A 15762-nucleotide genomic window follows, 5' to 3' on the forward strand; every position below is an offset into this window, starting at 1 on the left:
TTGTATATACAAGAAGACTGGAAAACATTTTATAGCCAGCACACAAACCAGAAGGACAGAAGTGAATTGGAGAGATAGCAATGGCGCCCTCTTGTGACAGGATTTTAGAATATTAACTACAGTAACTGTACTGGATATGTGAACGTTGGGTGCTTTTCGCTTGTTGCGGTACAACTTTTTGGAATGACCAATCCCGTTCCTCAACAACCTTGCGAGCAATCACAACATATAGGTGCTCCCACGTTTAACCAATCACGATCGTTTAAAAAATAAACGAACGCGGAAGTACAGCAGAGAACAAGTCTGGCTCGGATTTTATGCATAATATGCACTGCATCGAACGACTTTTACTCGACCAATTGCAGAAGAACACCTTATCATAACCCATGTCGTTAATTAACCAGTTCGTAAAAGAAACTTTATCGGGTGATGGCTTGCTAGTGTTAAAACACGAATTATACGTCGATTTTGACAGAAGCGAATGGAACACGGCTTTTAGTCAAATTGAATTTCAAGTACCTGGGCACATTATATGAAACTCCAGTTTCACTTGGTTCGTAACGGGCCAGTGGCGCAATGGATAACGCGTCTGACTACGGATCAGAAGATTCTAGGTTCGACTCCTGGCTGGCTCGAAGTTTTTGTTTTGTTTGTTTATGAAAGATTGTCGCCCAAGTAACCATTTTTTTTTTTTTTTTTTTTTTTACCAAAATCATCGTACCGAAAAACAACAAACAGAATATGTAAAACAAGCGACGAGTTAAACTAACCAAACGAGTCGACCATATAGTGTTGGATAAATGAAATACATGGTAATGATGCATTATTTACGTTGAATATTTTTTATTTAAACCACTCACTTTCAAGGAACTACGTGCAGTAAATTTAATCAATACCACAAATACCTGGAGGCCACATATCGCATCCAATGAAACCTAAAATGGAGCCCTAGCAGTTAAACCTGTGACCACTAGGCGGTAGCATTGTCTAGTATAAACATGGTTTGAGTCATTTGCTTCAACGTTCACGTGCAGATTTCATACTGTATAATGGAAATACACTCACGTTCTCTTCAAATAGTTCGTCTTTAGTAATATATATTGTTCTGCAGAACATTATATTCATAATTTCAAGATATTATGCATACATGCCTTTTTAATTAAAAAAGCGGATATTTGCAGGGTTAAACACATCCATCCATCCATTTTCTGAGCTGCTTCTCCTCAATAGGGTCGCGGGCGTGCTGGAGCGTATCCCAGCTATCATTGGGCAGGAGGTGGGGTACACCCTGAAATGTTTGCCAGCCAATCGCAGGGCACATACAAACAAACAACCATTCGCACTCACATTCACACCTACGGGCAATTTAGAGTTGTCAATTAACCTAGCATGCATGTTTTTGGGATGTGGGAGGAAACCGGAGTGCCCGGAGAAACCCCACGCAGGCACGGGGAGAACAAATAACTACATACTACCCCAAAATCAATCATAGTTGCCACGATGTAAGAAAACTTGCTTAAGTCTACTGTCTGCTGAAATACAAAATCAGAAGGGGAAGTGAAATATTATGGCCTTGGCAAGGCCACTGTGTGATGTTGGTTGTGATGTCCATCCATCCATTTTCTGTACCGCTTATCCTCAGTCGGGTCGCGGGCATGCTGGAAGCTATCTCACCTATCTGGGCAAGAGGCGGGGTACACTCTGAACTGGTCGCCAGACAATCGCAGGGCACACATAGACACAAAAAAAAACACTCACTCTCACATTCACACATACAGGTAATTTTGAGTCTTCAATTAACCTACCATGCATGTTTTGGGGATGTGGGAGGAAACAGGAGTACCCAGAGAAAACCCACGCAAGCACGGGCAGAACATGCAAACTCCACACAGGCGAAGCCGGATTTCAACCCGGGTCCTTTGAGGCAGATGTGCTAATCAGTCGGGCACCGGGCCGCTGGTTGTGATGTCTCTGGTGACAAATACATATTTATAAGGGCTGAAGACAGACTCCACACTAAAGACATGGCTGCTGCAAAACTTCTGACTCATCCCCATGGCCACCTTCATCTGTGTGGGGGTGAGTCTACCATCTTTCTTATTTTAATAGCAAAAAGCAACCATTTACTGTTTGATATTTTCCAAAAAAATCTAAGAGTGCTGCTAAGAAGATGGAAAGCTTTTTACTTTTTTCAAAAAGGAAAAGAAAAAAACATTCATCCAAGTGTTTTTCAGGAGGATGTGACAGAGGAAAATAAGGCTCAAGAATTTTTATAAGAGGATAATAGATACAATGGGAGGAAAAAAGTATGTGAACCCATTGGAATTTCTGCATAAATTGGTCTGATCTTCATCTAAATCACAAGAATAAACAAAGTCTGCATAAACTAATACCACACTAACAGTTATGTTTTCATATTTTATTGAAAATAACAAACATTCACAGGGCAGTGAGGAAAAGTAATTCATCTAAAGGCTACAAATTCTGCAAGATTTAATCAGAGTCAGGTATGAGCCAACCTCAAATCCAATCAGTGAGACAGGATGAGAAGTGTGGCTTAAATCTGCTCTGGCCACTAGGAAACACACACCAGGTTAGAATTGTCTCCTTTCGACAAGCATTTCTTTATGTGTACCATGCCGCGCTCAAAAGAGCTCTCAGAAGACCTACGATTAAGAATTGTTGGCTTGTATAAAGCTGGAAAAGGTGACAAAAGTATCTCTAAAAGTCTTGCTGTTCATCAGTCCACGGTTAGACAAATTGTCTATAAATGGAGAAAGTTCAGCACTGTTGCTACTCTTCCAAGGAGTGGCTGTCCTGTAAAGATGACTGCAACAGCACAACACAGAATGCTCAATGAGGTTTAAAAAAAGAACCCTAGAGTGTCAGCTGAGGACTTACCGAACACACTGGCACATACCAACATCTCTGTTGACAAATCTACAATACGTCAAATATTAAACAAGAATGGAGTTCATGGGGGAACACCAAGGAAGAAGCTGTTGCTGTCTAAAAAAACTGAACATTGCTGCACGTTTGAAGTTTAATTGAGGGCACTTGTATGTCCGTAGCACCACTGGCAAAATATTCTGTGGACAGTTGAAACCAAAGTTGTATTGTTTGAGGGGAACACTCAACGTGTAGAGGAAAAAATGGCAAAGTACACCAACATCAAAAGCTTGTCCCAAACGTGAAGAGGGAGCATCATGGTATGGGCGTCGTTAGTTACCTCAGGGCCTGGACAGCCTGCGATCATCAATGGTAAAATGAGTTCAAAAGTATATCAAGCTATTTTGCAGAAGAAATTGAGGCCATCTGTCCAACAGTTTGCAATATGGCACACATTTGTAGGAGTATACCTATTTTTAAGTAGCCTATATTATATTCATTCTGAAAGGAAAGTCAATGATGTTCAACAAATCATGTGGGGTGTACTCGTTTGTGTTGTAAACTGTATTTTGTGATTAATATTAAATTTCAACAAATTTTTCTTCCAACTGTCACATGCTGATCACGTGGTTTTTCTCCACGCCTTTGAATTGAATGTATACAACTCAAATACATGTTTAATATGCGAACATTGGACTTTGGGTGAACGCCCATTGCAAAATTACACTTTAGGGCTTCATTCTTTAATGTTTAAAGTCTTGAATGCTTTATTCTACTCGCCACTGTTAGTTGTTTAGTGTTGCATTCAAATACTCCACGTAAAAATACATTCGGTGATAAAAGACTGATGTTCTCATTCGAAAAATGTATCTATAGAGTCACATACATAATAATGATAATAATATCGGCTTGTTTTCGCGGAAATCTAGACCTTGAACACACGCACCACTGACGTCGGATGTACGAAATAGTTCTCAGCGGGTTTGTAGCCGACCGAAGTAGAACGAATCGAAATTATACCACATTATCTCCGTCAATTCTACTTAAGAAATGAATAGTTTATTTACTAATCACTTTCAAAACGGTAGCGACAGGGGTTAGTTTACTTCAGCCTGGCACGAAGATTTTCAAAGTTAGTTTTGTCGCGTGGCGCTGAAGTTGATTTTTTTTACGCCTGGGAAAGCCGAAGCTCCGACTTCCCAGTACAACTGCAAAGCAGCGCAACTGTTAAGCGTTGGAACGCACGCGCTATAGACAAGAAACAACCGGTGCAAGATAAAGCAACTTTCGCTTCACAATGTAAGTTGTAACCGTCTACAGTACGCGTACGCATTAGCTGCTGATTGTGTTCTCGCCTCCAACAACTGTAGAACACTTGATCTGATTGTTTTGCGAATAATGGAACGGAGCATACGCCCCAAACGTAGCTGTTAGCATGCAACAAGTGCTAATTCGTTAACCAGGCTCTTCCCCCACAAGTTTACTATACGTTCGCGATACACATTCCACGCTTTAAGGGAGTAACTCTTATTATTTACTCGAACTTATTTTGAGTACGTTTGACCCTTTTCCAACATTTCACTTGAGTTGCGTTTGCATGATTTAGCATCCCCGAACGGCTAACCCAACTGTTAGCTTCTCAAAAGTCAAAACCGCATCCTAACTTTTATTTTATGTTTTAAAACACCACAAAATAATAATACTAAATTGTTAAATAGTAAGACGACACGTAAAACAGAGTACACCGCAGCTTGGCTATGTTGTTAAGTGTGACAGATATTCTTTTGTTTTCATTGTTTCAGTATTTCAGTCTTACAAGTCACCATTGAGTTAATAGATTAGCTGCGAAATGTGAACGTATCGTTCGCGGTCTTTAACGGGTTACTTGATCCATGTATGTTTTTTATGTTCTTTCTGGGTGCCAAATTATCTAACCAGGCAGGATGAGTGTATGCGCAGCAGGAATGTGGTGACATGGTAATGGCTGCATTTAGGCCTTATCCAATGTCACACGTTTACTTTTTAATCTGTGCTACTAATGGATTTGACAGTCACTTTTTCATGTAATAGCCAGTGCTTTTCTAAACACTTTGTTTACCAAATAATTGAACAGTGATACTCTTAATGTGTGATACGTCGACTTTTTCTACTATTGGCATGTGAAAGCATAACTGAATTATATACAAATAAAATTTACATTTAAAACTTGAAATACAATCAAACATTAAAGTGAAGCTTGCCGCTATGCAGTCTGTTTAAACCTCTTTTTACATCCACGACAGTATTTTTTTTTTTTTACTTGTCAAGCACAGTTCAGTTTTATTTAACTTTTAAGTTTAGTGCAATGCATTAGCATTTAATCTTGAATAACTAGATATTAATTTGATCAATATTTAAGTACAGGTTTTTCTTTTCTATAAGTGCAGTTATATGGTCAAAATTTGCATACTGTTACAGTGTCTTACAATAATAAATACAGATATAGTTTTTAGGAACAGAACCATTTCCTCATTTTTTAAAGAACCTTTAGGTCTACTACATAGTGTATTTTAATGTTGATCTTTACGGTGCTATTTATAGAGAGCTAATTTTATTATTTTTTTTGTTTTTTTTATGAGGTACTTTATTCTTCATTTCATACCCAGGGGAATCCATATCACAGAGTGAAGAAAACAATTCAAAGAGAAACTAAAAAGAAAATTATAAAAATAATAATGATAATAAATGAAGAAATGACATTTTAAAAAAAAAAGGTTCAGGGTCCAACATACAGACATGTTTGCCAGTGGTTCCACTGTCTAGAATAAAATCTGATGGAGTTGCATATAGGGTTAACAAAAGCGTTGATTAAGTCATTTTCTGACCCTGATGACCTACACATAAATCTATACATCAAATTACGTACAGCAGCAGCACCCCTACACTAACAAACATCTGGCTTGCACTGGAGCTTCTCGAGGCTCTTGGCAGCAGCCTCATGCTGTCATTAAAAGCCGCTGTGAGTTTTCATTTCCGTCTTTGCTTATAACGGCACCACAGGTGGGCAGTGTACAGGGATGTACAATATGCCCTGTAGAGCATAGTGTACAAAGTTTGAGAACCCATGCATCCATCCATCCATTTTCAACACCGCTTATCCTGGTTAGGATCGCGGGGCGCTGGCGCCTATCCCAGCTGACTTTGGGTGAAACGCGGAGTACACTCTGAACTGGTCGCCATTCATTCGCAGGGCACATATAGTCACGAACAACCATTCGCACTCACATTCACATAGTCACTGAGTGGGAACTGAACCCACTCTGTCCGCACCAAAGTCAGCCGAGTGTACCACTACACCATCAATGACCGTTTGAGAACCACTGATTTTGAAGAATCATGATGACAAGTTAATATTAGTCCATTCTATCGACTGATTGGGTTTGTTTAGAAATATTGCCAGTGACAGCTGTGATATAGATCTATGTTAAATATACATGTTCAATCTCATGTTTCTTCAGGTCAGGCTTAGTTCCAGAAAGTTCTGGTGCAGGGTCAAGCAACAAGCGTTTGCAGCAGACCCAAGCCCAGGTCGATGAGGTATGATAACGCTGCATGTCATTGTTTTCCTTCCTTTCAATATCATGACAAGGGTTGGGCATCGTTTGAATTTGAGCGATTCCGGTTCTGATTCCTTATTTCGATTCTGGTTACAAACGATTCTGGATTCCGATTCTTTTTGGGGCATGTGTCAAAAAAGTTTGCATGGTTTAAATAAAGGGTGTCCAAATTATGAACATCCATTTTCTTAGCAGCCTGCAGCATAGACTAAAATGAACATTTTGGGGATGGCCCCTTCTTCTTTCAACATGACTATGCACTAATGCACAAAGAAAGTTCCATAAAGACATGGATGAGAGTTTGGTGTGGATAAACCTGACTGGCCTGCACAGACTCCTGACACCAACCTGATAGAACACCTTTGGGATGAATTAGAGGGCAGACTGAGAGGCCTTCTTGTCCAAAATCACCGTGTGACCTAACAAATGCGCTTCTGGAAGAACGGTAAAAAATTCTCTACACACTCCTAAACCTTGTGGAAAAATCTTTCAGAGGAGTTAAAGCTGTTATAGCTATAAAAGGTGGACGGATGCCATATTAAACCCTATTGATAAAAAAGGGGATGTCACTTCAGATCATAAGTGAGTCAAGGCAGGTGAGCAAATACTTTTGCGTTACGTGGCAGAAAATTATGAATAGGCACATTTTCCCGCAAATAATGCTTGATTTCAGTTGTTGCTGCTGGGGATGGCACAACCAGTTATTAGGTTTAGGGGGCAAATGCCTTTTTATTTTTACACAGGGCCAGGTAACTTTGAATTTGATTTATTTATATATTTCTTTCCCCTTAATAAATGAAATCACTATACAAAAACAGCGTTTGAAGTTCACGTGGGTTATATTTGTCTCATATTTACATTTCTTTGATGATCTTTAACATTAATGTCGGGAAACTATACAAAAATATAACAGTTTGAGAAGGGGGCTAATACTTTTTCACGGTACTCTGTGTGTGTGTATGTATGCACGTGCATATATATATATTTTCAATGTAATGGTCGTCAATCATCCTCGCTAATCACGGTCCGGCGCGGTCCCGATTCCTCGCGAATACCAGGTGTTACACTCTACTGCTAATAAAGGTGTTACGATGGCAACAGTTTGACTGTGGAACAGATTAAGTCTATTAAAAATCAATCAGAGGTTGACCCGCATCTTGGAACGATTTTTGTTCAATCTCAGAGGTTCCACTGTAGTTACGTAAATCTACAAATTTTCTTTCATAAACATTGTGCTTCATTGTAGTCCAAGTTAAGTAAGTAGTATTCATAACATCCATCCAAATGTACATACACTGATCACCTGACATAATTGTAGGCCACATGCAAATGTTTGCACATCATCACTGCCAAGTGAAATTAGCATTTTCAAAAATTTCCCCCTGGTTTTGTTTGTGTTTGGGGAAAAGGACGTCAGTGCAAAGCATCTATTGATTTTCCCTCCCTCTCACTGCCCTTGGCTACCCTATGACTCACTGTTTCTTGATGTGTCTCTCGAACTGAGAATTGCATAACCCTTGGCATTGCTTTTATGAATTGCCGTTATGAGGAATGTGTTTCCTGCAAACACAAACTTCACATGTCTGAGAATATTCAGAGATAATATTGCTCAGAAATTACATGACAATGTGCCCTTCCCTATTTTTTTTGTTTTAAATGTTGAAATTAGCTCCTCCTATGCAGAACGTCAACTTTAAGCATGTCCACAGAGCCTCCAATTGGTTGCTAGAGGTTTATATAATCACTGTCCATGGTTATGTAATGCTTGTACACTCCTCTACACTCTCCTGCTCTGTCTGAGGGGAGTAGCAATAGTGTGGTTTGTGGATCAGTGGAACATGTGGGCTATGTGTGTGTTCTCTCTGATGTCAGTTACTATAAGGTGATCTTATGATGAGATTTGTGTTATTGTCTATTGATGCTTCTGTTGCATAACAACTCAGCCACCAAGAGCTGCCACACACTGAGCGACATGACCAAAACGACAGAACTGTTGTGCAGTGTGCGAGGTTCGGCAAATAGTTTTCATGAGTGGCCAGTCGTCGTCCACTAGTTTTGAATTTATACATTTTAATTGCCGGTGAACGTGGTTGCAACGTTGCAGATGTAGCGGCAAATCAAAAATGCACATGAGTTCACCCTCCAAAAAATTGCCAACAGCCTCTCAAGATATCCAAACTATCTCCTTTATGCTTACCCGTTTCCTCTTTTTATGGCAATCTGCTTCTTCCAATAACAATCATGCCATGTTTTTGTGGTCCAATAAAAACATATTACATAGCAAATACAGAATTTTAATCTTTATTAATGCTAAAACATGTTAATGTTTGGCTGCAAAATGATATTGTGGTAATACTTAATTCATTTACAGCCACTATAAATCCATTAAGCGGTTGTAGACATTTGATTTAACAAGGTCACTTTTTTCTAGCCCAAAACAACTAATCCATTCATCAATTGTGGTGTTTGTGAGCAGGTGGTGGATATTATGCGTGTGAATGTGGACAAGGTGCTGGAACGTGACCAAAAGTTATCTGAACTGGACGACCGAGCAGATGCACTCCAAGCCGGAGCGTCCCAGTTCGAGACCAGTGCTGCCAAGCTGAAGAGGAAGTACTGGTGGAAGAACTGCAAGGTATAATTTTAGATCTAAAGTCAGACAGGTTTATTTACAAAGCTCATGGATTCAATCTAATATTTTTGCCATTGCCAGCAACCCCTCCCCCCGTTAAAATGGATATTCATTTTTATAGCTGTAAATGGCAGTGAATGAGTTAACAAAAATACATCTTAAGACTGTTTTTGAATACAGTTGAGCTGAAAGTTGTTCTGACATTCTTTGCCTATCTATCTTGCAGATGTGGGCCATCCTAATAGCTGTCCTACTCATTATCGTGGTCATCATTATCAGTGAGTATCACATGGCTAACCGTCTTATTAAGGAACTGTTTAAAAAGTTTTATTGTTGTTGTATGACTTTTGTCAGTCGCCATATTATTCCTGAAGTGTTTATTTGTGTTTTTGTTTTTTCAAATGTATATCTTATGCTCGACCGAGGTGTACAAACTGCCAGAAATACACACAGTGATAACTGATGTCAGTTTTTGACTTTTTGTATGATGATATTTCATGCAGCCGGCACGGTGGACGACTGGTTAGCACATCTGCCTCACAGTTCTGGGGACCGGGTTTCGAATCCCGGCCCCGCCTGTGTGGAGTTTGCATGTTCTCCCCGTGCCTGGGTGGGTTTTCTCCGGGCACTCTGGTTTCCTCTCACATCCCCAAAACATGCGTGGTAGGTTGATTGAAGACTCTAAATTGCCCGTAGATGTGAATGTGATTGTGAATGGTTATTTGTTTCTATGTGCCCTGCGATTGGCTGGCGACCGGTTCAGGGTGTACCCCGTCTCCTGCCCGAAGATAGCTGGGATAGGCTCTGGCAGGCCACGACCCTAGTGAGGATAAGCGGTATAGGAAATGGATGGATGGATATGTCATGCATAGGACTGTTAATTAGTAATGCAAAAAAACAAAAAAACTTATGATTTGAAATATGGAAGCCATTATATATTGTATGTACAGTGGATGAGTATTCAGACCCCCTTAACCTTTTCACTCTGTTATATTGCAGCTATTTGCTAAAATCATTTAAGTTCATTTTCTTTCCTCAATGGAGACACAGCACCCCATATTGACAGAATTTTTTTTTAATTGTTGAAATCTTTGCAGATTTATTTAAAAAGAAAAAATGCCATAACACACAACAACACAGTATTCAGACCCTTTGCTGTGACACTCATATATTTAACTCGGATGCTGTCCATTTCTTCTGCTTATCCTTGAGATGGTTCTACCCCCTTCATTGGAGTCCAGCTGTGTTTGATTATACTGATTAGACTTGATTAGGAAAGCCACACAACTGTCTATATGAGACCTTACAGCTCACAGTGCATGTCGGAGCAAATGATAATCATGAGGTCAAAGGAACTCAGAAACAGTTCTAGAAAGTAAACTATCACTGCAGCCCTCCACCAGTCAGGGCTTTATGGCAGAGTGACCCGACGGAAGCCTCTCCTCCGTGCAAGACGCATGAACGCATGCATGGAGTTTGCTAAAAACACACCTGAAGGACTCCAAGATGGTGAGAAATAAGATTTGTGGGTCTGATGAGACCAAGATAGAACTTTTTGGCCTTATTTCTAAGCGGTATGTGTGGAGAAAACCAGGCACTGCTCATCACCTGTCCAATACACTCCCAACAGTGAAGCGTGGTGGCGGTAGCATCATGCTGTGGGGGTGTTTTTCAGCTGCAGGGACAGGACAACTGGTTGCAATCGAAGGAAAGATGAATGTGTCCAAGTACAGGGATATCCTGGACGAAAACATTCTCCAGAGTGCTCCGGGCCTCAGACTGGGCCAAAGGTTCACCTTCCAACAAGACAATGACCCTAAGTACACAGCTAAAATAACGAAGGAGTGGCTTCAGAACAACTCTGTCACTGTTCTTGAATGGCCCAGCCAGAGCCCTGACTTAAACCCAATTGAGCATCTTTGGAGAGACCTGAAAATTGCTGTCCACCAAAGTTCACCATCCAACCTGACAGAACTGGAGAGGATCTGCAAGGAGGAATGGTAGAGGATCCCCAAATCCAGGTGTGAAAAACTTGTTGCATCATTCCCAAAAAGACTCATGGCTGTATTAGCTCAAAAGGGTGCTTCTACTAAATACTGAGCTAAGGGTCTGAATACTTATGGCTGTGTGATATTTCAGTTTGTCTTTTTTAATAAATGTGCAAAAATCTAAACAAATCTGTTTTTCTGTCAATATGGGGGTGATGTGTGTACATTCAGGAAAAATATGAACTTAAATGATTGTAGCAAATGGGTGCAATATAACATCCATCCATCCATTTTCTTAGCTGCTTCTCCTCACTAGGGTCGCGGGCGTGCTGGAGCCTATACCAGCTATCATCGGGTAGGAGGTGTATTTTTTTTTTTTTTTTGGACAATTTTGCAAAAAGATGCAGAGTCCTCAAGCACTTAGAGCAGTTCGAATGACTAATCTCGCAATAGTCCAGTGCAGTGACCATTGTGCAAAGAGCGCCGAGACTTCAATATAATATATGCAGTTTAAAGTGACTAGTAGCGCGTTGGATGTCTGTTGTCGTACTAGAGCGGGTCCAACTACAGGAGACAAATTCCTTGTGTGTTTTTTTGGACATACTTGGCAAATAAAGATGATTCTGATTCTGACAATGTTGCGAGTGCAAATATTGAATCCAGACCAAAGCGATCCAAAGAATCTCTTCCTAAATGTAACAAGCTATCTGGCATAACCTGTTTTCCTTTAGATTTGTTCATATTGTATTATATTTTTCTGTCCATTTTTTTCCCAGCATTAACATCTTACTAGGGATGTTCGATAACATCCCAATACCAGTAAGAGTATTCACTCTTGAGTACACACCGACACTGAGTACCAAAAACACTAGTACTTTTGATACATACATTTTCAATTAATACAATGACAGGTATTTGTGTACAAAGAAAGACCTTCCTTTCTTTCTTTCTTTCTTTCTTAATAACATGATGATTTGCTGCTGTGTCAGTTCGCTGCGTAGTGTCCCGCAAACTACTGTCGAAGAGGACTTAATGTCACATTTTTTTAGCCTTAAGTGTCGGTGGCTGGTATCGGCATCCTTCATAAGTACCAGATAGTAGCTTGAAATAAGGCCGCTATCAATGCTCGCCCATCCCTACATCTTACAATTAATTTTGAGGCATACATTCTCCCATTACCCTCATGTTAAAACCAATTATAAATCCCCATTTCACCCGATACCCTACATTTCACATACTAAATACATTTCACAGCTATACTTTTTCTGAATTAATTTTCACTTTTATGCTTCAAATACTTACCACTCTCTTGCTTCACTTTTAGTTTGGGCAAAAGCGTAAAAGGGCAAAAAGAAGAGGAGGAATGGAGCGAAGAGGAGATGAGCAACATGCATCTTTGAGAGCCATAGAGGCAGAGGTCAAATAATTTGTGGCTTTTTCGTTCCACTTTTTTTTTCTCTTTGGAAGGGGAGATGGTCTTTATTCCTTGACCAGAATGTGTCCTGGCATGTGCCTCAGTAAAGAATATGGGCTGACTACTAGCCCTACTTATGCAGTGCCACATACCAAAGACACAATAACAGATCAGTAGCTAATTGAATTAAAACTCAACCAGTGTCACATGGGGGAAACGAACATGATGCCTCTCCTCCAGTCCTTTTTGTAACTTATATCAAAATATACTCCAATTGTCCTTCAATATGATAAGAAATATGATGTATAGTTTTAAACTCCTCTTGTATTTTGTTTTTCTGTTTAACTAGCCAATGAAGTGTGTGTGCCAAACTGAGATGAGACATTAGAAAACCTTAACATTTTCCTTGAACCTTTATTGTGCCAACCACTGAAGTGATTTCAGACTTTTTCAATGCGGTAAGGGTACTTACTAGACTGTATATTACTTCTGCCTGACTTCAAAAGACACAGAACTGTTCAATTGTGTGATAATGCGACCCAATGCCTTAACTTATTTATACGTGTCTGAGTGCTTATGTACTTATGATTTGCAAACATTGATTGTTAGGTAGATGGGAAATTATACGTAATTCCTTTAGGAAAATTTAAATTGTGAAATTTAATTGTGAATATACGAAAAAAAAATTCAATTGATCACCTTATGTCAAAGACAATTTAGGAGGGACATATCATGCTTATGCATGTGTAGAGCAGGGATGGGGAAACTGTGACCACAATAGCCGACCATGCAATTCTAAAAACCTCAACCTGTTCGAGAAGGCAAGGTAATTTGTTAGCTTTTAGCATTTAACATACAAATGTTCTTACTACATAATAAACACATTACTTCACTATTTAGTATGGCCCTTGAAGGACTTTGTAGAAACTGAAATGGCTACTGATAGGAAAAGATTTGGCCACCCTTGCACTTTAGTGTCAGGCCAACAGGCTGATAAACCATAATAAATGGCGGTCTAAATGTCTACACTTCTTCCACACGATGATGTATATGATCATTATCTACATGATGGAATCAGTTGTGCCTTCTGAATACACGTAAACATCCTGTGCAGCTCACTTGCCAAATTTACTTCAATTAGTGTATACACATATATCCTATCCGAATCAAGTGCATGGTTTTTTTTTTTGTTTTTTTTTTTAAGCTTAAGATTTCAAAACTAATGTATGTGGAACTAATCTTGAATGTTTTTGCTTTGTTTGTGTCCACAGCTGCTAAGCATTGTAGCTGTTGGAATTTGAAAGAAAAACTTAGTTAAGGGAATGACAGTGTGAGAATTACATGTACTGTGCCAACACTGGATGATTGCATACCCTGCTGTTGCTTCTGCCTTATTAAAATGCGTAAATGGTGTCTGATTACTTTGTCACTTGAATTTTAGTGCCAGTCCTTTTAAAGCACATTCAAGCTTTCAAAATGGTAACTTTTAACTTTAAAGTATTGAGAATAATCTCAGTAGGTATACTTACACCGTTTTACTTACTAACATTTTACTACTATTAGTTTCCACACCACATTTTACCACACCAGAGCTGTCATCATTTAAATCTATTTTGAGAGACCTTTACTGCCGTCTGCAACCAAATGATGCAGATGCAGTGAAATGGCCCATAAACACATTGCATTTAAATCTATTTTGAGAGACTTAGGGCAACCAAATGATGCAGATGCAGTGAAATGGCCCATAAACACATTAACAGCAATGTGATGTGAGACGTATGAACAGTTTTAACAGCAACGTGATGAGGAGTGTCGCAAGTGGCCATTTCCCCGGTAATGAAGTAGGGAGGGAGGATGCTGCCGGTTGTGTTATGATGCGCATGCGCCGTCCGCACCATACTTGTTTTCTCTGTTGCGTAACATGGAGGTCCACGTGAAGCACCACAGTCGCTTGACAAACCACATCTTGTAGACTCGCCCACTATCGAGTATCGGCCATTCACAGGACAAATGCAAATTACTGTGTCCAATCATCGTGTACTGGGCGGAGTCAAATTGAAGCGGACTCACGTTGCACGAATGTGTCTAGAGCTCGGGAATACCAGGCGAGTTCGCTTTGTGACTGAGACCTCATTAAAAATAGTTTCATTACGACCAGGCGACCCGTTCACCGAAAAAGACATTGAAGTGGAGACACGCGTGCGGGGTAAAAGGTAAATATTCCCCTAAAAGTTTTAGTATTTGTTTGGCGATTGCCACTACTATGTAAAGCTAGCCCCACACCTCGTCAACTGTATTAAACCCACAGAAATGTGGAAGGAACTCAATAAAATCGTATTTGTCTGGTGTTCACTATTTCATACAAGCTAACTTGGGGAATCATTGTATTCATTTGAACTCGAGCGCGTTCTTGTGGCGTCGGTCGATCGTCTATGGCGTGAAGCAGATAAGTAGCTAACGTTGAGTAACATGTCTGCCATAACGCAGTCGACTGTCGCAAGCCAGTGGTGTTATGTTACTTACTATTAAACCAACTCGAAATAATATTTTAGTGATTTGGCAACTAGCATTAAAATAATCCTGACGACCAGACGAGAAACTGCCAGCTGAAGTTAACCACTATGACGTTTTTCAGAATGTATGTGATTTAATAGGTTCTCTTACGCTTTGCTTTCTATTTATTTATTTCTTTTTTGTGCTCTAACAACATCTCTTGAAAATGTAATTGTGCATCTACGATAAGTTGTGAACAAATGCAGTAGTTGAAATATAATTGTTAGTTATCTGGTGAAATGGAGGGGGCTTGGCGGTGACTGAGGTCGTCAGGTTCATTTGGGGAAGGGGTTTTAAACTCTCAAAACGGGGTCAAGTTTGTTTGAATCAGCCTCAGGTGTCGTCTGCTGTTTCTTAACATGAATTTTGATCAGTTCATGTAACTTAAATAGTCTTTAACTATGCTTTTTGAGTCCATCCTTGCCTTTCATATCCAATGCAAGGTCTCAACAAGGGACCTGTTTGAATATGCACTTCTTTTATAGGGATATACTGTAAATTATGATCTCTTCAGGTACTATGTCACAATTCTGCCAGTTGAGCACCACTTCAAACTAATGAGCAACATAAAATAGTTATAGGGCACAGGTGGCCAATTTGATCATGAGCGTAAAGAAAAGATCCCACGTCATGCCCAGATTCACACAAGTGGAAGCTCACACGACCACGGCAACAGTAACTTTGCAACAT

The 15762-nt window shown here is 39.8% G+C and overlaps 2 protein-coding genes and 1 non-coding gene across 5 annotated transcripts in view; all 3 read left to right on the top strand.

Moving 5' to 3' along the window:
• Positions 1 to 562: 562 nt before the first annotated feature.
• On the top strand, positions 563 to 635 carry trnar-acg (transfer RNA arginine (anticodon ACG)). The gene has a single exon. It is a non-coding gene; the product is annotated as a tRNA-Arg (tRNA).
• Positions 636 to 3843: 3208 nt separating this feature from the next.
• Positions 3844 to 13931, top strand: vamp3 (vesicle-associated membrane protein 3 (cellubrevin)). Its single transcript, XM_061688530.1, has 5 exons — positions 3844 to 4188; positions 6387 to 6465; positions 8962 to 9120; positions 9344 to 9395; positions 12430 to 13931. Coding segments are annotated over exons 1-5 (309 nt in total). The 5' UTR covers positions 3844 to 4186; the 3' UTR covers positions 12447 to 13931.
• Positions 13932 to 14574: 643 nt separating this feature from the next.
• per3 (period circadian clock 3) overlaps positions 14575 to 15762 on the top strand; it is a 31117-nt gene continuing 29929 nt past the window's right edge. For all 3 annotated transcript variants that reach the window (XM_061687699.1, XM_061687701.1, XM_061687702.1), the window contains exon 1: positions 14575 to 14732. The gene's annotated coding sequence lies outside the window, so the exon portion shown is untranslated. The remainder of the gene's footprint in view (positions 14733 to 15762) is intronic.

Source organism: Phycodurus eques, chromosome 10 (assembly GCF_024500275.1).
Source record: "Phycodurus eques isolate BA_2022a chromosome 10, UOR_Pequ_1.1, whole genome shotgun sequence".
Lineage (NCBI taxonomy): Eukaryota > Metazoa > Chordata > Actinopteri > Syngnathiformes > Syngnathidae > Phycodurus > Phycodurus eques.